This window comes from Neopsephotus bourkii, unplaced genomic scaffold (genome assembly GCF_033783945.1).
Source record: "Neopsephotus bourkii isolate Nb327-2 ecotype Australia unplaced genomic scaffold, CSIRO-AGI_Nbou_v1 NB_659, whole genome shotgun sequence".
Taxonomy (NCBI): domain Eukaryota; kingdom Metazoa; phylum Chordata; class Aves; order Psittaciformes; family Psittacidae; genus Neopsephotus; species Neopsephotus bourkii.
In genome coordinates this window covers 4,117,534-4,140,724 of record NW_026901158.1, presented here as the reverse complement: position 1 = coordinate 4,140,724, position 23,191 = coordinate 4,117,534, and the positions used below count along the sequence as shown (strand labels likewise).

The 23,191-nt window shown below is 39.4% G+C and overlaps 1 protein-coding gene across 7 annotated transcripts in view; it reads right to left on the bottom strand.

The window, feature by feature from the left end:
• Positions 1-582: 582 nt before the first annotated feature.
• RALGPS1 (Ral GEF with PH domain and SH3 binding motif 1) overlaps positions 583-23,191 on the bottom strand; it is a 74,370-nt gene continuing 51,761 nt past the window's right edge. For 5 of the 7 annotated variants that reach the window (XM_061352652.1, XM_061352656.1, XM_061352653.1 and 2 more), the window contains 10 exons: positions 21,111-21,178; positions 9,817-9,943; positions 8,771-8,922; positions 7,543-7,594; positions 7,169-7,249; positions 5,074-5,179; positions 4,173-4,265; positions 3,897-4,002; positions 2,757-2,848; positions 583-1,945 (listed from right to left, as the gene is read on the bottom strand). In XM_061352652.1, coding sequence (XP_061208636.1) covers positions 1,916-1,945; positions 2,757-2,848; positions 3,897-4,002; positions 4,173-4,265; positions 5,074-5,179; positions 7,169-7,249; positions 7,543-7,594; positions 8,771-8,922; positions 9,817-9,943; positions 21,111-21,178 — 907 coding nt within the window. In that variant the 3' untranslated portion in view covers positions 583-1,915. Of the gene's footprint in view, positions 1,946-2,756; positions 2,849-3,896; positions 4,003-4,172; positions 4,266-5,073; positions 5,180-7,168; positions 7,250-7,542; positions 7,595-8,770; positions 8,923-9,816; positions 9,944-20,237; positions 20,870-21,110; positions 21,179-23,191 lie in introns of those variants that run through there. The other 2 variants (XM_061352657.1, XM_061352658.1) reach the window with 2 other exon arrangements.

The following is a 23,191-nucleotide window of genomic DNA, read 5'->3' as shown; positions in this document are numbered from 1 at the left end:
GCATCCTCATGAATAACCTCACTGATAACTAATCACAAAAGTCCACAGGTGCAGAATAATATTATAGTCTAAAAGTATAAATTAATTTACTGGTGACAGGATTTTACCACATTCAAAAGCTTCTACACTGTCTCTAATGGCATTAGGCCCTCTGCGCTTGCAGATATCGGTGGTTTTCCTAGTTCAAAGTTGTCTTAATCTAGCAAAAAAGGAGGAAAAAAGTATGAATATATTTTGCGTTACCACTCTTCACACAACTCCTGAGCTGTCAAAGAAACTCTGTCAACTTTCCATACACTTTGACATGTCCCAGGACCTAAATGCAGCTGTCAGGAACTCGTTTTCTTGAAATGCTGGTATTTCTTAGCTTCATTCTCAGGATTGCAACATGGACACTTAAAATAACACAAAAGTTAAAGCTGCCCTATGTTTAAAAATACAGTTTGTTTTGTTGTTGTTAGAGAAGTTTCAAAACCAAAATTCAGAAAAATCATTCAAGTCCACAGAATAAATACCCCCAGTGCCAGGGAGCTTGTTCTAATAGAGGCTCTGCACAATTAAACTGACTACCATATTTTAATGGTTTATAAGCTAGAGGTTGGCTTGCAAATCTCTCCTCTGTTCAACCTTAGGAAACTCAGAAGAGGTTTTCTGGTGAGTGATGAAGTCTGGATACTGATGCCTTATGGCCCAAGAGTTTCAGACTGAAAAAGTGCTCAACTTAGCATGGGAACGGAGAAAAACTCTGACCATAGGAGTGCTAGGGCGCAGTGAAGATACAGCTATAGATGCAGAAAGTTCTTTCAGAGAAGGCGGCTCAGGTACATTCTTTTTTGGTGGGTTTGGGGTTTTTTTTTTGGTGTATTTTGTTTTGTTTTGTTCTCTGGACACTGGTTTGGAGGCTTCTGTTAGTTTTCCCTACCTTTCATTGCCATCCTAATTTTGTAATAGCAGTACCATGTGCCAGCACTGTATGTCATAAAGGTGCATCATGTACTGGAATTGAGTCGAGCTGAGTCATCCACAGAAAGGCAGAACAGAAACGATCATATCGAATCATTCTGAGAAGCTATGGCCATGTGATACATAACATCTCATTACCTTCTTCCCTGCACCAAGGGACTTAAGATGAACAACATTCAGACTGAAGAAAAAACCCCAAACTTATAAGCAGCTATGCCACTAGGAAGAGAATGAAAGACAGCCTGTAACATAACAAATTTAAACTGCCTTAAATCCACTGTCAGGGCATTCCTGAGTAACATAACTGAATGGAAAGAAAATCAACTGTCCTGTGCCAAAATACATGTTTTCCCAAATAGCTCAAATGTGAACAGCAGAATTGTCCAGAGATTTGATACAAAATCTGAGGCAGCCACATTGCCAAGCAGCTCAGTGCACTTAGATTATAAAAATGTTGTTCCACCATTTTCTATTCTAATTGACACTTTACAGCAAGTTAACACTGTCAATCATTCTGTGCATTAGAAAGAATTGAAACCCAACATGGGCCAAATATTTTTCAGTCACACAAAGCAGCTTAACAATAAAAAGAACTGTTTAAAAAAGAATAGGCAGAAGATACATGTTCAGTTTCTGGTCAGACATCAGTTCATGGCAGTCTCTGACCACAAGAAGTTGAGGGCTCTAGAATCCTGCAGGAGTCAGGATTAATCTTCTGTCCATCTAACTTGTCAGCTTTCACTCAGTGCATGAGACTGTATCAGGTCCTAAGGACAACATTCACTTTCTGCTTTTAAAAGCTATGTCAGAATCACTTTCAAGTTACATAGGAAAGTGCTGTAATATTTGTGGCTGGCTCATGTCAGGAAAATCATTCTCCTCTTCCTCCTTAGAGAACAACAGCCCGTTTCTTCAGTTTGGCACTTGAAGTCGCACCAGGTAGGAGAGCAAATTATTCAAATGACATTAGATTAGCAGGTACCTGGAAAAGAATGCGAATTATTCAGCAGTATAATGCTCCTGAGGCTTGGGAAACCTCAAGGTTACACAACAAAGTTAGCTGATCGTTTCTTATCCAATGTGAAAAGTGTGATCAGTGCACAGCAGGCCCAAAAGAGGGTGAACCCCAAACTGAAAGATAAAGACTCAAATGATTTTTCTATTCATGGACCAAATCCAACAGAAGTATTCTAAGAAATCATCAGTGTGTGTGTGGGGATGTGTATGTTTGTTTTAAGAAGTTTCTTGAGCTGCATCCTGTTTTAGGTCCTATATGGATCAGCATCCTATTAACATAAACGTCTGGAAATCCCTTTAAGAATGAACATTTCCTCAAGAGAAGAATGAGGCTGTCTGTCTGGGTTTAAATCACGTCTGGGTGGGGTTAAACCATGACAGGCTGCTATATAAAGAACAAAGATGGTGTTTTATAGGGCACTCTCTTCAATGGCACTTATAGACCCAGGCACTGCAGTGAATGCTAGCATGCTTTCTTTGTCCCTTCTGAAGGGGAGCTTCAACCTCACTTGAAGCAGTTAACTGTAAATGTTACATGCTGTTTAGATAACTAAACCTATAGCTAGACCTGCACAATTCCTGATTTGGTTAGAATTACGTCGTTTTAGATATTTTTAATTCCTCCTACTGAAAAATTGGACCAATATGCAAAATGAGGAATTCTGTCTGTCCCCACAGGACAGTGTGTGCACACAGACTGAAAAGAGGCATCTTTTCTAGTAAGGATCTTATGGAAAATATGACAAAGTTGGTAGAAATAAGTTTTAAAACATTACCTGAGGCTTGTGGCTTTTACATGCATCATCCAAATGCTTATGCCATAATATTGCATGAAACCTTGAGCCAGTCTGGAACTTGTAAACATTGCCTACAAAAAAACAAAAGAAAATCAAAGGCTCTACATTTGCAGAGACATGGAGTTTTGAAGGGATTCTAATTTCTGTGCAGGAGCCAAAGTCCTGAAGTAAACATAAACTAATTTGCTCATATATTACAGCCAATGTGAGGTATGTTATCCAACAGTCCCCGAGCGAAGGGAGTATGAGAACATGTGTGGCCTGCAAAGCTAAGAGGAGCGCATAGGCAGAGAGGCCAAATACAGCCACAGAAAAGATCACTTAGGTCACATCTAATTTACTCCTGGCTTTCTTCTCATTGACTGTTGTGGTTACTGCCAAACTTGTTTTGAATGTTCCTGATACCTCTGAACTTAGCTTTCGTCAAAGTCCTATTGTGAGTTTCCTCTATGCCTGGTTATGTTGTAAATACTTTACAATCAAACACTTTGTGCATTTTAGTCAACACCCAAAAGATGCACTTTGTACAGTAGATACAAATCCATGGCCAGCACCAAAGCTGAAAATGTGAAAAGTGAAGGAACCCTCAAAATAACTCCAAGGGCTTTCAGGTCTTTTGAATTTCTGAAGTTTAATCAAGTTGGTAGAGTTATGGCACTTCAAAATTATTTATTAAAAACTAATTAATAATTACTTCAAAGGCTTTTTAAAAAATAAATGGTTTAATGTTTGGAGAATTTTCATGGTATTTTAATTGGCCTCAGTGTAAGTCAAATTTTGGTATTGACCGACTTTACGAAAGCTATACAGAAACAGACAACAGGGTAAGTGAGCACATGTACATGCAGCAATCTCATACTGGTTGGGTAATTTCTCTGAAACTGTAATTGTTAAGATACAGCAACACCTCTGTTGGCACCATAGGAGCACAACAGCATAGTGTAGAAATGTGTTCAATTTCATTTGTACCCTCCCTTGAAAATTCTGTACTGAAAATCTCCCTCCTCAGTCTTTTTAACTTGCCACTGCAAGTTCTGTAACCTGCAAACTCATTAACAGATCAGTCTACTTTCTGTCACAGAAATATAGTGCAGACAACATCCATCCTGCAACACCTACCTTTGTCAGGATTATTTAGCTGGAAAATATCAGGATGCTCAGGGTCGTCAGGAAGTGCCACCATCCAGCCCACTATGGAGACTTTTTTACCAGGTGTAGATTTATACTGGAAGAGAAGACAAGTCAATCACAGCTGAGGCAGTAGTGATTAACTTTTGACTGTAAAAGTTGTGCAGACATATGGCTTAGCCTGGAACAGCAAGTACGCTTCAACCACCCATCCAGGTTGGCTTATGAATATGCAATTTTGGGGTTTAGAATAAATATAAAGCTTACATGTTTTCTTTCAGTGCCTCTTAAAGATTTTGCTCCAAAGTACAGAAGAGTTGATCCTGAAAGCATAACCCAGTATCTCATCCATGAGGAGAGCTGAATCAGAAAGGAAAAAAATGAGGAAAATCACAGCGTATCTCTAACATTTCAGAAGTCTATTCACAAGCAAGTCCAAGTGCCACCAAAATTAATTTCAGAAGCAAGGAATGGAGAGCTAGATAAAAAACGTCTCCTGGCATAAATCAGCCCAGCTACCTACATTTGGGTGGCTGGCTGTGAGCAGAATCCATTTTTCTCAGGTATCTCCTAAAAATACCAGGATTGCTTCACAGGAAAATAGTGTGCTGCCTTCTACTGGCCAGATCTTAAGACTTCTGCATTTGATCATTAAAAATTACTGGGATGACATCTCTGCGATTCTCCACACCTTTTGGCACTAAGCACTAGGGTTGCAGATAGAAAATATCAATGAACTCTACAGAAAACAAAGAAATTTCCAAATGAACAGTACTAGAACCATGTGAAACCTGTGAATGTAGGTTAAGTGTGAATTACCATGTCTTTGGTGCTATGGGTACATGCCCTGCAGCACTTCCATTTCACCACCATACTAAATTTCAGCCCTCACAGGAATGCATACTGATTTATAAAGCGGCTTTACTCTTGCTCTGCTGTCATAACTCAAGACATTACTGGCAAATGCAGGGAGAAGGAAAGCTGCTGTAGAACAAATGACATACAAAGGTTCCAACATTGTTTTAACCCAGCTAAGACTTTGAACAGAAAATGATTTTATAATTGATAATAACAAAGAGCATCATTTTGTGTGGTGTCAAACTGCAGGTTTAATCTGTAAAACAATCACTACTGAATTACAATCACAGAAAGAGTTAGAATTACTTACCGTAGGTTTCTTGCCTTCTTTGAGCAATGTTTTTCTTCTTAATGGCCCTTCCATGGTAATGACTCCTAGGGAACTACCTAATGTGCAGCTGCAGGCCCCTGTTGGGCTGGAGAGACAAAACACTGTCATATGTATTTGATCAGACAAGTAAAGACAAGAAGCAGGCAATATAATTTAGCTCTAAATACATTTTTTCCTGCATTGCCTTACCTATATTGTATCATCTGATGCTTGACTCTATATATTTTCCAGATCCAGATACCAAGTAGGAACAAGGATCTTTGAAAAACAACTCATCAAAGGGAAAACAGGAAATTTTCTATTTTATTCTGGCAAATTACAGAAATTACCTGGATTTCTGGGAATTTATTGCTTACAATTTTTCAGTAAGAGTGCTCACAAATGTAGTTTTATCTTAAAATAAACTTTAGCTACCAAAAAAGAATGTAGAAAACTACCTTGGCTAACTGGGAGAAGGCTGCGAAAACGATGTAAAACTGCCAAATAATTTATTGTGATTAAAATATTGTTTGCTTTTCCAGGATGAACACAGAGCTTCCCTACACACCACAGTGAAAAAGTGCTACAGCTGAAAGAACCCAAGCACAGGCTACATTAGAGATGTAAACAGCCATTGAGAAGGTAACAACCAAAGACTGACTGGCAGGTGTTGATCTGCTAGAATTAGCTGCTGCTAATCTCTTTTCACTGCCAAGTGATCACAGCCCTGATACTCTTATGAGGGCCAGTGAAGTTTACCACCTAATTCTAATTATTCTAATGTCTAATAACGAATACAAGGAAAAGGACATGTGTACATTCTACCATTCAGTTGTGAACGGAACACTGTTCTGTCTGTGAACAAGTATGATTGCCTCATATAAACATGCGCTGTGCTGATGTGTATCTTGCCAATTCCAGCAGTAGAAGATTCCAGAAAAGGAAGAATGAATGCAAGCATGTGAATTACTTGATGGTGGATAAACATCAGAAACGTATTTTAGGGAGTAATTCTTCTTTGTGGCTTTAACAGGCTTTTCACATTTTTGTCCTCCTACATTTTATATTTCTAGCTTGTGTACCTTTATGAAACAAATCTAGAATGGGCACAGTGAGTATTTTCTAGAAGCAGGTGTAATAGTTTCTAGAAGCAGGTGTAATAGAAGAAATACTGTTCCAAACGTATTCCTTTACTTACTTATAATGTATGCACTTTTATTACTAACTTCTAACTTGTGCTGCTATCAGATGTTACTAGCTCAAGCAAAATGACTGTACTTACATTTACGCATTATATCAACATTTCTACAACAGCTGAAGCAAACTAATTTATACAAAATAAAAACTGGCTGGATTTGAACTCCCAAATAAATCTCATTATTTCCACAATACTGTTTAAGGGGCCTGTTTTCTTTACTGTTCATGTATACTTCTTCACTTCCCACTACCACAGGATTTATGAAGTCCAGGTCAGGTATGGATACAATGAATGATTCTTATCCCTCTAACTATATAGTTTTCCATGTCACCTCTCTTTGGCCTGTAAATGGATTATCTGTTTCTGAAAAGTCCATGTTTCGGTGACAAGCAACACTGGGAGTGCCTGCTACATATGGCATTGCATATGCACTCTCCTACTCGGGGTCCAAGGTAACACCTCTTTATTGTACAAAATCAACACATCATACTATAGCTCTCTGACACAAACAGATGTTACGGGTAACTGTCCTGCAAAGCAGGAAATAAACTGTGAGAAAGGATCAAGAAGGTATCCTTCTAACATCATTATTTGTCACAGGAGGTAAAGATGGCCTTTATGACAAAACTACTCCTGTAATGTCACAAACCCTGAAGTAAACGTGAGTTTTCTGCAATACAGAAGCCAAATATACCTGGTTAAATCAACAGCTAAACTCAATTTCATCTGAATGGGCCACTCCTTTGCTTCAGCATTAATAGGAGATGAGGACTCCCATGAATTGATATGGTCATACAAGGATACTTTTGGACACAAAATACATTACGCTAGAAAAGCGTAGAGACCCAAGTGGAAGTTTAGCACCGTACACTAAGCGAGGTAGACCCTGAACTGTACCTGTAGACACAGCTTCGACTCCTAGGAGAATTCCGCATCGGTACCCTCCAGTTAGGCCCCAGCGTGGCATATAAACGACCCCTGTTTGTGAATGCAAATATCTGATGAGGAAAATTCTAGTCTGAGACTTCAACAGTTCAGGGGTTTGGTAAATGTGACAAAGAGAGTTCCCAATCTTTTCAGGTCCATGGGAAGGAAAACACAGTAACTTTACAGTGCTTTAAACCGGAAAATTTGGTGGGTATTTTTGCCCCTAACTAATCAATGATTTGGTAACAGTAACTATTGATTTAGGGCTTACCTATGTTAGGGATCATTTATGAATTTCTTAGCTAAGTTTGTAGAGTGCTGAGTGTACATGAAGACTGACTCACCTTTCAAGCCCTGACGGCAGCTCCTCGCTGAATTCTGAGCTTTCACTGCTATCTAGAAAAAGAGTAGTAAAGAGAAGGAGTAAGAAAATCACTCAAGGGAAAATACAAAGCCAGTCTGTGTGCATCACCAGAATAATCTTTGTATCTGGTACCATGGAAACTGCTTACTGAAATCACATTTCAAAGTTGATGATTTTGGAGTTTGCAGTAAAATCTAAAATTGGAAGAAGCTTACAGGAGCCTTCCCATTTATAATGAGACTATTGTATCACTGATGAACGAAGTAACTGTTACTGCTGTGTTTAAATATTAGACATCTACATGTTTCTTTAATTTTCATTACGCTGCTTTTCCTTCCACAGGTGAGCACTTCAGGAACACAAAATCCACTTACAAGACAATATTTCTACCACATCTGTTAAGGCAATTAAAGTTATTAGACATGATATCATTGTTCAACAAGCAAGCACACCTGTAACAGACGAGTTGCCAGCTCCATACTGCTGCTGGAAGCTGTAACGAATCAGTATGATGGCACTCCCAACAACAGTTCCCATTTCTCCTCCAACCATATGACTAATTTGTCCCTCCTTCCCTGGCTCAGCTATTCAGCTCACAGTTTTAATTTGCTCAGGACTGATCTTCTAATGCTCAGTGTAACAGTGAGCTGTGTATGTGTTTTCAGAAGTTCAAAGATCATCTGTGCTGAACTCTTCTTAATCAAGTTACCTGCTATCCTTCAGAGTCTACTTCCTATTCCAGAAAGAGCCCAAGCCACTTAAAAAGTGCCTTTCTCTTTAGAACTTAAGATTCTGGATCACTTTGATTTTTATTATTATTTTATTAATTATAATACCATAATTGTCATAATTCTCTTTCACAAGTTCCTTTTCTGTTTCTTTTGAAGTCTCAGCACAGCTGAACTGTTCTCCAATATTCTAAAATCTGTTAAAATTGAATTTTTCTTTGTAAAAAGGGAGTGCTCAAAATCTAAATCCACTTTTCAGTAGCCCTTTTTTTTTTCCCCTGCTGAAAGCTGACAAAGACTGTGTCAAATCCAGAGTATACACAAAGAGACAATCTTCCTTCATGTCTCTTTGAATAGGCACCCTGATCTACATTCTTTCATGAAAGGGGCCAGTCTTTGCACAGGAGCTAATGACATTCCTAATTTCCTACTTCTGTGGGACAGAAAAGCAGGAATGCCAGTCCCCCCCTCAGACTCTACCTATGGACAGGCCGTTGGTGAAATGCGAGTTGGATGCGTGGCCGCGGGCTGGGCTGTGGGACTCCAGGACGCTGTCATCCAGGAGGTGCCGCGGCTTCTCCGTCGGGAAGGTGGCGCTTTTGCTCTCCACTACACTGAACTGACACATCATGCTGGAAAATTGGAAAGAGAAAAATTCAAAACCCCTCTTATGTCATCTAATAGCAGCTCTTGGATCCTGGTATTTCCACTCAGACTGTGCTTTATCAACAGGCTATGAAGTAGCAGGCAATTAAACGCACCGCTCACACTTCCCTGCTGTACATCTGCTCCTTGACCACCATAACAAGTTTCAGATTTTAGTGGTTTTTGAAAGTAACAATTATGAAATCTCTGCAGATGGGAAAGATTTAAGTCTTTTGACTCCCCTCCATATAAAACCTGAACACCCTGGGTGAGGGCAAAGGTAGAAAACCAGGAAAAAGCAGACCCCAGATAAGCCACTGTTTAGTGGTCTTTCACACTAAGCTGAGCTAACACATCAACACTCTGTGACCTTGGACAAGTCACAGGAACTTTTTTTTCCATAACCCATTAATTATGAAATTTGGTAGATGCAGAAACCTTAACTGGGGAGGCAGTGCTCTTGCTGAGCTGGGAACATGGTAGAGAAAAATGTTTCTAATCCAGACTACCCAGGTAAAACAGTACAAAAGGTCGCAACTTCCCTGCAGAAGTGTGCAAAGGAGCTAGTAGGATTCCCTAGATGTATTAGCCAGATGTTTGAACAAAAGAAAAAACCCAAGCAGTTATGCACACCAGGGATCTACAGACAAAGTGGATACACAGCTTTCAAGTAGTGCCGATGTCTGGCACTAGCAGAGAACAGTCAGTAAAAATAACAAAGTGTCAAGAGAAAACCTAGAGAATACACAGAAAAGCCTGAAGCACTCTTGAAAAATGTGAAATGGAACAGACAAATCCAAAGTGTTCTCAAACACTGCTGCTAGCTTAAACCCTTGTGATGCATGCAGTGGCCTGAGCATGAGCCACCCCAGAGTACTCACTTGTTTCCCAGGCTATGGCTCTTCCTGTGCCTTGGTACAGGAGGTGTAGGTAGACTTGCTGACACTGAAGCATCAGGACACGTGGGTCTTCTGCCAAATTTCATAATTGCCGACACATCAGATGGACCTAGAAGACACCATTTAACACTGAACAGATGCAAACCTAAGAAATCTCATGGGCTGGTGTGTTCAGCTACTGATTAAAATGAATTGTTACAGATAACCAGAAGGCACCATTTCTGAACTGGTTGTTGCGCATTAGGGTTACACCATCCATTTCTCATATGAATTCATCTCTATAATCTTGAGCTCTCTGGAAGTAATTTTTGAAACAGCTTTGCACATACTTTTAACAATGAACTCCTACAAAAAGTCTTGGCACCCTTACAACAGCTGGATGTGCCAAAATGTAATATGCAGAGCCATAAAGTCAGTTTGTACTTCGGGTGTGAGCAGGAATGCTCACACATGTTTTGAATTTTGTTCACAACTCCATGTTGTGAATAAACTGTAAACAATCTGCTCATCCTGACTCACAGCTTGAGCATGTAAGAGAAAGCAGGGGCTTTTCATGTATCTAATGGCCAGACAGATGCATTACTTCTCAATCATCTCTGAGCTCTAGAGATGTCTCACTGCAATTATTCTTCCTCTCATTTTACAGACTTTATGAGGCCTCATGGAAAACACGGACAAGCTGTTCCCTGTTCCAGTTCCTTGACGCTGTTCGCAAAAGGCTGGCAGTGAACGTTGCAGTACAGCGAAGAACAACATGGCCTATCATCCTCAGTGAATGCAAGGCTATTCTTAGCTTCACAATAAACAGCTGAGACTTCACTTTTAAACATTTAGTTGTGGCATTGGTGCTTGTGAAAGAAGTGGGAATAACGGTCATGAACTGGCCATTTGCCCCGTATCTCTCTCCAGACTTGGTACAGCTCAGGTAGCAGCAAAACAGATTTCCCCCTGTGTTACAGGAACCGCGTCTTGGAGGCTCCAGTGACCTCAGCTTAGTCAGCTTCTGGCCTCTAACCTAAAACCACCCATTAAGAGGTCAACACAGACAGGAACTTTGTGATCTGAAAAACCACATATAACTATCATCAAAATCCTTACAAAATGTCTGGCCTCAAATCAGGCCACCTGGTTCTGAGACGGTGGTTGGTCACTGGAACAGGCTCCCCAGGGAAGTGGTCACGGCACAAAGTGTGTCAGAGTATAAGAAGCATCTGGACAACACTCTTAATAACAGAATTTAGTTTTAGGTAGTCCTGCAAGAAGCAGGGAGTTGGACTCAATGATCCTTATGGGTTCCTTCCAACTGGAGATACTCTCTAATTCTACCTGTTATATAGGCCATGCCATCTCTCCCCGAGCACAAAAGTTATTAATCTATTTCTTCTGCCTTGAGCTGAGGATTCATGAGACACAAAAAGAAATGGAAGAACCAGTAATGAGTTTGTCCTAATAAGAGGCAAAAAATAATACAAACTTAGATCAAGTTGCATGAAACACTGGACTCAATTCCACATTACTTCTATTTTTATTTCCCCACAGCCTAGACTCGGGAATTCCACTATGAACTGGGTCATTACTATGAAGAACTGCAAAGGTTTTTCCCTAGCAGGAAGGAGAAAAATCTCATCCACACAGTGTTCTGCAGATTTGAGCAAATCATTCATTGTGCTGTTTAATTAACAATGAAAGGAGCCTCAAGACAAGCAGAAAGAGTAAAATGCTTCTAGCAATAGAGAGGGAAAATGGGTTCATTAGAGGAACCTTCAGTAATATCATACATAAGATCATCAATTTAGTGGGAGAACAATAGTTTGTAATCCTGTTTTCTACCTTATTCATATATCCCATCTCATGCAAGGCAGCATTTTTGCCTGCCTGTCTTTGCTTCCATCACACAGTTGAGAATTTGTGAAACATGACAGCAGTATCATGAGTCACTGGCACATGTGGCTGCGGAGAAGGTCTTCTGCTTAAAGGCCAAATGCAGTTTAAAATCATTACATGGTCCAGAGACTCAACCAGAACCATACGCCTGGCAGTTTGGAAGAGGGATGAGTACAGTTCTCTGCTTCATTTTCAAACCCTGAAATTTTGGGCTGTAAGACAATACTGGAAGCTTTTTCTCAAGAAAAAATAGGGTTCACCTTCCTCTTCTGCTGTGGAGGCGAAGCGCAAGTTAGAATATAAAAAAGTAGTGCCTTTCCATCAGATATTTTTCAACTTGTGAACAGTAAAATACTTAGGACTACTGAGGTGTTTACTACCTGCTAAGAAGCTTAAAAATATATTGGAACTGAGACCCAAGATGAAGATAGTGGCAGCTGAAACAGAGTTTTGCTGAAAATTATGAGCATGTATCAGCAAGAGTTTAGTCTGAAACTCAGCATAAACTTCAGTGTTAATGTGGCCGCTTTAAAGTTACCATCACACCTTGCAACACATTAAATCACTGCTTGTCCCTTAATTTGGCTGCAAGATTTGTTCAGTTTTCTACTGCTTCCTGTTGTGTCATTCAGCTCTGTCTCTCTGGTGCCAGTATTAAATCCTGATTTATATTAAGTTCTTCTAAGTGGATGACATAGTTCACAGAGAGCTACTGAAACGTTGTGTTTAACAAACTGTTGAAAGTACAGCCTGTGAAAGAGTAGCAATCTCAAGGCACAGCCCTAAATGAGTACCAGTATGGTGCAGTGCTTTTTCACACAGACATGCCACATGTAAAAATAACTGCTAAATTTTCTAATACATAACAGTTTAAAGGTTTGTCACCATGGAGAGTCACAGAGCTGAAAGCAGTAGGACTGTTCAATTAATTTGATGTCTACCAATAAAAGCATATCTGTGTATCTCGGAAAGTAAGATTACACATTCAGACTTCAGGTTAAAATTCTGCCTGGCTAAGGTGACACATGTCAAGGCTGACAGAATTTGTGGAAATAGGTATTGGAGCCTTACAACTTAAGCCAACAGTTCCAGCCTGGCTTTCTTGTGATAAATCATGATTACAATTTCTTGCATCAGTCCTGTGAAAGAAGGTAATGGACTTACTCTAATTTCTAGTTAAGTGCCTTTAAGGAAGATAACAACGGCAGGAAACAGAATGCTTTGTGGGATAAGATAAAGATAGAAATATCAGCAATGCTGGTATTACTCTATCTGGAGTGGCCATTTTGTATGTAGTTCAGTATCTTCCACATCTCCAAGGCAAGAGAGTGGAATATGTACAGTTTGGCTGTGTTAACCCTGTGCTAGTTTGGCTCTGTTAAGCCTGCAATAAGGTAAAAGGAATCTGAGCTTAGAACCTTTACAAAGTCCTTGCATCTGCACTGCTGTCAGATGTCCATGAAGAACTGTGAAGTTCAGAGTTCTTGTTAGACAGGACCTGTGCTGCAGGGCACATTCAGTTCAGCAAGAAGCCTGGGGTGCAGAGGGTGTCAGCATGAGTTATGGGGCTCAGGGGAGATGACCTAATTTCTGTAAAGGGGTAAGAGATAAGAGAGCCTGTGCCAAGAAGGATGCCAAAGAGGGTAAGTGGTGAGATACTTATGGACATACCAGACTGCTGAGCAATTAGCTGGGGAAGCTATGCTTGATACCGCTGATAACAAAATTCCAATATTTAAATTCATTTGAGATTGAGTTATTTTGCCCCTTTTTTTCCAATAAGTGAAGTCATCTGCTACTGCTAACTCTCCTCTTTACTCTCCTGGCTCCACTCCTAGTGCATACTGTTACCATGATTGCTATTCTGTTATTTTGCCTTTCATGGAGACAAAGCACTCTTAGCAGGATTTTCCAGTCAGCTGGCATGAACAAGGGTTAGTTTGGTTTTCATTATTTCTCAGCATCATTTTCAAGACTATGCTGACATGCACAAAAATAATGTATAAAAATATTAAAACATTATTAAAGATTTGTTTGCGTTAGGGAACGTGAGACAACTTCATCAGAGCGAGCTGAGTGCTGTTCAGAGATCTGGGGCAGGAACATTTGGAAAAGTTTACACATATCCCAGAGGATCTCACTGTTTTTTCCTTTGCATAATTTTTCCATGAATAATCCTTCAAATGTTATAAATGAATGTTACTTTTGCAATCCTCCAGTAGAACATGTGAACAATTTACAGTCTCCAGAGCTTTTATAAAAAGCAACAGGGTGAAGGAGTTACAGTTCACAATTTTTCTCCACTAAAACCTATCAATAAACCAATATAAGGCACCCAAAGAAAGAACTGAGCATGAGATACATATTATATGCTGAAAAACAGAGTGATTTTTCAGGAAGGTAAAACAGTCTCAAGTTTGTACTATTTTTTGGTGAGCAGCTAAGAAGTAAAACTGATACTTACCAGCTCTGTTTCTAAAACTTAATAAAGGCATTCCAAGCCACAGACTCTCTAGTTAAATCTTCGCTGTAAAGTTTTACTGTTCTGTTGCCATTGTAACCAAAGTCAGTGGGTGATAATTAAAACTTTCAAACAGAAAGACCTACTTACAAAGCACACAATAAAGAACTTAGCAAGAATTTTGTGCACAGAATCACGAATGATGCAAAACAAATAAATCTGGAATCATGGCTATTGTAAAAGCATAGTTTAATGTTTAGAGTACTGCTTTACAATTCAACTAAAGCCTATGAATGCATACAACATGCAAGCACATATTTGTTCTGGATGCTTCTCAGACAAGGGCAAACTTAAGAACAAGAATCAGAGTCTTTGGCTGCACCCCCCCATGTCCTCCAGAAGTCAACCCCCTACTCCCCTCAAGGAAAGAAAAGAAAGGTGTGTTTTGCTCAGCAAAATTGGAGCCTGCCTGCTCTCTTTGGAAGCAGTATGCAAAAGCCTTTTTGCTGCAGAGGTCAGGACCACGATGTTGGTTATTCAATGAAAGTACTCTTTTTTAATTTTTTTTTGTTTGTTTGTTTGTTTCAAAAGGACCATGAACTATTTCTCATACCCTGCCCCAGGGAGGAAGGGGAACTTAAACAGGGTTTTGTGTTTCTGCCACATGTCCCCTGTTGCTGTAATTAAGTGTCCTATTCTAATCTCCACCTCTACGCTACGTAACAGCAAAAGGTAGAGATATATTTATAAAAAGCAATTTGGAAACCTTACTTTGCAGTCCATTATTGTTTTTTACCTAAGGACAATCCCTGGTACAGAATACTAGTCTGTCTACTTTGGCAATCAAGAATTTATAATTCTAGAAATACCATAAGAAGAAAAAGATTAATTCACTGTTTCATTTCCGACTATATTTTTAACTTTCCATAAATCTTCATTCTCTTTTCAATTCTGCATCTAAAAAGAGTACATTAAATCTAGGAAAACATTCAGTAGATTTCAGAATCTGTCTGGCTTTGCTGCACTGTCCTTTCCTGCTCTGTTTTTCTTTCACTGACAGTGCAGATGAACCACAATTTTTCCAAGTGCCTTCTACTTGTGTGTAAAGAACATCCTGCTGTTTACATTTTTCTTCAAATCATTCTCCATTTAATTTCTATCTTCCACTTAACCAGCTACAGCTTGTTCTGTTTCCTCAATTCCCTTTTACTTCTCAATGGTCTTTCCTTTATTAAAGCCTTTAGTGGATTATCAGGTGAAATGTGCAGGTTTGCTTTTTAAAAAAAGCAGCTTAAAGAAGTCTAATAACAAACTTCTTTATTTAATAATCCAAAAAAGTCATGGCATGAACATTTCCTTCCTTCCTCAAACTGAATTGATGTTTCTTGTGCAAGTGACCTCCCATCCCAAAGTTCTTAAGTGAACAAAAAATCAGAGACCGAGTGAGACCTGCAGTACGTTGTATTCTCTTTCTTCCCTTTACTGCCAGGTTCTAATGTTTAGAACCCATTTTATGTTTACAAGACTCCAGAATACACTTATTAGGCAATTTTTTAGAAGATATTCCTTTATAGACCTTACTGTCTCTGTATATATCCTCAAATCTGTAACAACAGTTTGGCTGAGGCCACAGTGTGATCCTCCTTTGACGTAGTCTTTGCTTTATGTTCAAATTTGGATTAACAAAATACACTAATTTAAAGGTTAATTCCAAAAGCCTGGTTTGCAGTGAGGGAATAAACAGTGACATGCGTCAGTCGTTGTTGTTATTGACAGACATTACACATTACGAGAAAGAGAAATATCAACTGCATGAGCATATGAACTTGTATTTTTTTCTTCCCTTTTATGGATTTATGGAATCTCTAATTGCCAGCATTTGCGTTACTGATATTGCACCAGTGGAATGTGCAAAACCCTGACTTACACTTTAGCTAAAATTGAATTTCTTGCAGCTGGATCTGCAGGGTAGTGCATGAGCTTGGATGACATTCACATTGGCAGTGAAGACATACCCATTGGGAGAGCATAGCTGCAAAGAAAATGCTCAAGTTTGGCTTCAACAAAATACATTACCCAACCATAAAAAAAAATAGATTTTTGCAAAAATTATTTCAGGTGACTGCTCTGAAGAAAGAGACAATTCCCCCCACCCTCCGAAAAACCCCCCAACAAACCACAGAGCAGGAAAGCCTCTTGTCCTCAGGAATTTTTATGCATTTTTAATGTTCTGAGTGAGTTAATAGCCTCATAGTTAAAATAAGCATCAGTAAACTAGGACATTAGAGAGACGTGTTTGGTAAGGAAGTCACAGAAAGTAACAGAGTGATAAAGTGAAAAACTGAGCATGATCATTCTCTTCTCAAAAACTCTGTATTTGCCTTGAGAAAATGTTACACAGTTTTTGTGAGGCTTTGGTCTGTTAATCAAAAAAAGCCCACAGCACACTAATTCTGGCTGGATTTAGTGGTTGATAACAACATGTGAATCCCACACGTTTGTCTGGTATTAATTTATTTAAAAAATACTCAATGGAGTTGTAAAAATTTGTAGGGAAAGTATCACAGAGGAAGAGATTGGGAAAGAGTGCAAGTCTGAAACTAAAGAGCGAAGTTTTCTGGATGGGCCGCAAACTTTTGTTAAGAAAACTCATGTTCTTCCATTTCTACCTTAAGTGCAGCGTAAAAAAAGCAGACACTATGCACACAAAGCAATAAGCAAGCACTTGCAGAAGGATTAGACAATTCTCATTTCCACAGACTGATTGGCTGCTAAAGCACTTAGCACAAACTATTTATTAGTTGCCAAAGCAACCACTAAAACAAATGGCAAAACTAAATGTCAGACTTGGTGTTTACATGGAAAATGACGGTGTAGGGCTTTTTTTTTTTAATTCTGAAATGCTGGGACTGCTGTACAGATGTCACTGGTGTACGATACCTGCTTTCAAGGGTTACAGATGTGCAAACACCTTTCTTCTGCTTCCACATTTCCTCCATTTTTAACCCCTACATATCACATACTTTACATGCGATGTATCGACTGCTTCTAAGTAATGAAACTCTATGTTGAAAGTTCTCTAGCAGCTTTCAAAGCTGAAGGGACTCAGCACAATGGGCTGGATTTTACCCCAACAACAAAACAGAGAATACACCTGTTTCAGATTAATTACTCCAGACTCCTGGTAAGGTGGTAACATGAAACCTGTGGGCTCATTATTCTCCTCTCAAGAATTACACCAGGACCTACTTGGGGAAAAAAAAGGAAAACCAGGAGGGGGTGAAGGTCTGTCCCTGACTATTGCAGAACAATCCCCCCAGAATAAGGGCTACTCACAGCTGAGGCCTGGCTGCTAAAAATGACTGCTAAATGCTAACTGTAATGAAGGGAATCATTAAAAAAAAAATATCACAGAATCATAAAGATCGGTCTTTGAGTCACTCAGTATTAGTATAATGATTTTAACATTATTGAATCTTTTTATATTGCTTTCCAAGGCAGGATAAACATGGTATATTTCAAAGAACAAGTAACTGTTTTCTATACTCTGATCAGCACCAAGCCTTGAACTTTGCTAAACAACATTAAGATGGTAAAGAACACGCATACATTTTTCTGTAGTGAGCTAGACTTAGCTAGTTGCTTAGAAGGTTAAATTATTTACCATATAGAACATTACATCTTTTCCTTTGTTCTGGGAAAATGTATTGAGTTATACCTTCCAAAACAATCTGCTTAATAGCTGTACCATAAATGCTGGGCACCTTCTAGCCAACACCGCAGGAACACAGATGTCTTTTACAGCTAATTCAACTGGAAACTGTGAACAGTTAGCATACTATAAGCTCTCCAGCTACATTCTCCCTCTCTCTCACAAACCATAGCAAGGCAGAATGAACAGACTTAAGCTGCTGCCAAGGAAGTTGTGTGAATCACACAGTTCCTGAAAGCATTCAATGAAACTGCTTAAAGCTCCATTTTAAAGGCTGCTTGCAAGAGACAAGAACCTCTGCAGCGTTATGGAAGGCATGAAATCTCCCTTTGAAAGCACTATTCACAATTATATATGCAATCGGTAATTAAAGGAGACCATCTTAGCCACTAATATACAAAACATAGCTTGTTGTGAGACATTCATTTTAATCAGATGTCTGCCTCCTGTTTGAATTTACTGGAAAACCAGTTGGCAACCAAAGTGGAAAATGGACACATGGTTTTCTCCAGTACTTTGCAAATAGAAATATTGAAGGATTTAACTGTTCTTATTGAGCCTCACATTCATAAAGATACTTTAAGGGGAAAAAAAAGAAACCTGTGATGTCCCTGGATAAAGTAAACTGTTAATCATCTTTTGAAAGAGAGAAAACTGAAGCTGGATAGAAAATAAAGTTACAAAGCTGGGAAGAAAAAATCATTTCCATCATCAACATAAGTAGTTCTACTTTAGGACATGAAAAAGACACTATTCCCTGCACTTAAGTCCATTATGGCTTTTGGAATTATTACCAGTGATATCAAGCTTTTCTCTGTATTTGGAAACACATGACTACCTATAGAAGGTAGTATGTCACACGCTGAACTCAACTAGACACTACACTGCCATTAGTAACCTAATCACTTTTTGACTGTTGGGAGAACTGAATGGGTGACTGCCCTTCTGAGCCGAGAACCTCTATTTTACCTTTAGATCATTATATTGAGACTCATATGCCTTAAACTATTGAGTGGAACATTAAACTACTGCCTAAATTTTTTTGAGATCATCTCTTACCATTATAGTTTGCTGACTGCAAAGGATTTACTACTGGTACACAACGGCTAAAGTGGAAAACTCTAAACTGAATCCAAATAAAGTTGACTCACCCACTTTCAAATGTGCTGGTTTTAATTCTGCATGGTCAAGTATCTCATTACTGATAGTTGGGCATTTTAGCTCAGAATTATTCAAGACTAACATATGTCTATATTTCTTTTTTTTTAATGCTGTGAAATAAACAACAAATTACTGCCTTCATGCTTAGTTAAACTTCAACCTGAATTCATGCTAATTTACTTTAACTGAACTTCTCCAGGAATTAATTGGTTTTTTCACTGGATTCCCTTTAGTTTTGCAGCCACATAGGTGCAGGTCACTGAAACATTCCTGTGGGTATTACAAAATGCTGGTGGCATTCACTGCCCAACTGGCAGTACATGAGAACTCCTTAGCTGAGCAAGAAGTACATCAGTCCAGAAGCGTGTCAAGCTTTCAAAGGAAATACTAACAGACTCATGGAGCAAGAAGGATGACTCAAGACTTGGGTTTCTAGTCATCATATTAATTCTCACTCTGAATAAAGCAGCATTACGGAGCATACAGGGGCACTGCAGATTCAGAGGGTAAAGTTCATCCTCTCCTAATACTGCCAGATACCATATGACCACATAGTCAATTGAGTAGGTACCACAGAACATTGGGCTGATCAATATTGGTGTACACCAGCTGAGCTCACTGCAGTATAAAGCCAGGAGGGTTTACAGTTCTTGTTCCCAGCTTTGGAACTGTATTTCTAGTTGCCATCCATTACAGCTCTAATAACGTCTGAGCCCTTGACTAAGAATTAGAGTACTGGTGATTATCACATACTATGCTGCTACAACCATTAGGATTTCCACCATCATCCTAATGAAATGTTAATACCAAAACCCTACTGTAAAGCATTTAAACATGAGCAATATGAAGCGAAAGCCAGAAAACAGAAAAGTCCACTTGTATGCTTTACGTATGGAAAATACGATCATATGAGAGGCAATGACTTAGTTACAAGTATGAGAAAGCAAATCCTCACAAGAGCAAAATCAAACATTACATGATGTGGTGGGTTGATCTCACTGGCTTCCACATGCCCACCAAGCTGCTTCATCACTCCCCTCCTCTGCATGATGGGGGGAGAAAACAATATTAAAAAACCCCTCATGGACTGACATAAAGGCAGTTTATAATAAAGAAAAGCAAAAGCTGCACATGGCAACAAAGGAAAACAAGAAGAATTTATCCTCCTCTTCCCATCAGAAGATAATGTCCAGTCACTGGCTGGAATGAAGGACCTCAGCACTCGCAGTGGTTCACATGGAAGACAAATGCCTTAATATTGAATGCTTCCCCTGCAACCCTCAATTCTCTTAGCTTTTATTGCTGTGCATAACATATAGTATGGAACATCTCTTTGGCCAGCCTGGGTCAGCTGTCCTGACTGTCCCCTCTTAACCTCTTGCCCACCCCCAGCCTTCTGGCCTTTTGTGGGGGGCTGGTTTTGGAGAGACAGCCTTGATCCTGCAAGCACTGCTCAGCACTAGCCAGAACACTGGTGCCTTATCAACACCCTTCTAGCCACAAATACAACTTAACTCCATCCCAGCCAGACCCAATACATATGTCTGTACAAAGAAAGTGTTAATTAAGAACTCCTTTTGAACTTACCTAGTTAAAAATGTTTCCTCCTGTGAACGACTTCCTTGTATTTTACACAGCAATTAATAGCATTGAGCATTGAGGGGGAAGGGAAGAGTGCCTTCCTGAAGAAATGTTTTCTTCCAAATTCTTATTTCTATAGATTTTATTCCTTTTTCCTTAGAACTTGACTCCTTTCTCCTTGTTTTCCCTAGGTTTCTAATCTCAGCAGAGGAAAGTACAATAGATTTTTATGCTACCTATTAAAAATGTGAAAGCTAACAATAAAACATCTTAAAATCACTCCTCTTTGCCATCCAGGTAAACCCATTCTCCAGAAAGGCAAATAAGAATATATCCCTCCTCTACAAAGTCTGCAAATTAAACTACTTGTAACTGATTCATTCCTCCAAAATCCCTCTGAATAAAATGGGATTACCCATATACTTCAGTGAAGGATTTCTGTAATGAAAAATCAAAGTTTCAAATGAAGTTTCATACCTGCAAGATCTTCTTTGGAAGAAACAAGTCGAGGAGAGCTGTTACCTGGCTCAATTCTTAATGACAATCTGGAAAAGAAGATAATTAGAAGAAAGTTATAATATTATAAGCTACCCTGCTTCAGTGTGCTTTTTATGATGCACTCATTGTTGCCTTCTCAGCACTCCAACACATCTTGATCTTCCAGTGCATATGACTTCTGCCACCTCTCAAGCTTACACACTCTTCACTTGACATTTATAGGTTCTTTGTTCTGTACCAGTTTGACAAAAAAAAACTGTGGAGAGCCACAATGTTAAGTAAACTTTAATGGAATAGGCTTAAACCCAAAGGAAATAACTGCTGTCATTGCACAGCATTACGCACGCAGAGTTGTGAAGGTTTCAAGCTACAGACTGCAGTACTCTGCTGCATAAAAACACCAGTGAAAGGCTTTTGTACTAAAGACATGCACAGGAGCGGGATGGGATGGATGACAACAGATGACAACAACCTGACAAAATCAAAGTCCTTATGTAATGAGAACACTCATTTCAACTTGTTTCATGTAACAGTTGTTCTCTAACCAGCAGCAAACAACCCTTCTCCCGTGAACCTGTCACTGTTCCACAAATGCTTATTTCTTTCTTCTGTTTCTGTCTGTACAAGGGAGCTGTTACTTATCCTTCCCCACATGTGATAACTGCATGTTGCAGTTTCTGCCAGTTTTGAGGAACTCATCTCTGATGTTCTTTCCTTATGTGGTTATCAAAGACCTCACTCAGTTTTACTAGTCCCCTGTGGCAACAGCCACAATTTATTTGGTCACTGTGGAAACATTTGTCTAATAAGCCCATTGCAAAAAGATACAACTGCAATTCAGTCAATGTAAGCAAATAGCTTCTCCCTTTTACAGTGATGTGGTTTGTAATGCACTCCTCTGAAAATGCAATCTAGCTATTCAACATAAGAAAACACAGGATGCGTTAAAAGAGTAAGAAATAAATACGAGCCTAAATTTGAATACTCATGGTGACACATTCAGGGGGGTTGGAACTTGATGATCTTAAGGTCCTTTCCAACCCTAACTATTCTATGATTCTATATTGATGATAAACTGTGAGAAAAGGGAATATATTCTGACAAGGAGATGTCACTCCTCGACCACCTTCTCTCCTGTTCACTCTCGCACCCTGAAGGCTGGGAACAATAGAAAACATTTTTATTCCAAAGAGATACTGATAGTCAGTACAGTCTCAACCAGCCTTGGCTTGTTTGCCACCACCCAAATTCATTTTTGCAATTCCTCTGACACTGCATTTTCCACTGAGCAGCACAGGTTCCATGCATGTACACGCATGCTCTGCTCTCACCTCGCCCCATGTGCAGAAAATAAAATACGCACCCAGTCTTGAACACAGTTCTATTTCATGTAAGGATTCTCTCCAGCACAGGATGGAACCACTTCTAGGACAGTAAAGCTACTTTTACATAATTCTGCTAATATTAGGCAAGTAAAAGAAGACAGGGAATAGCCTTACATGAAGGAGAAATTTAGCTGCTCCATGAGGAGGCTGAACAAAACTTACTCATCTTTCTTGAGACAACTTAAGTTGCAGTAAAGCAGTTCAAGCCTCAAAGCTGTCACTCAGAGCATTTCTGACCAGCATTTGTGTATGAAGCAGAATGGGTCTGATGTATCTTGAACATTTTGAGCTGCCTATAGGTCCAACAGCTTCTGGAAGCTTCACTGTCTCCAAGAATGAACTGTGGAAGAGCAGCCAAGTCACAACTATAGCTATTGATCAATACCTCGAGTGTGAGGCGTCCCTGCCCATGGCAGGGGGGTTGGAACTTTATGATCTTAAGGTCCTTTCCAACCCAAACCATTCTACGAATCTATGATCCATATGGCTGCTGGAACACTAGGAATCTCAGGCTAACACAGTGCTGTCTAGCTAAGGAGAAAACTGCACACTTGGGGACAAGCACTGTCTTACACCCCTGAAGGAGGAAGAAGATCCTACAGTAGCTGCATCTGGTACCAGTAACGCCCTGAAATAACAAAGATTAGCAATACATTTTGGGTATAGCTGGAAAGA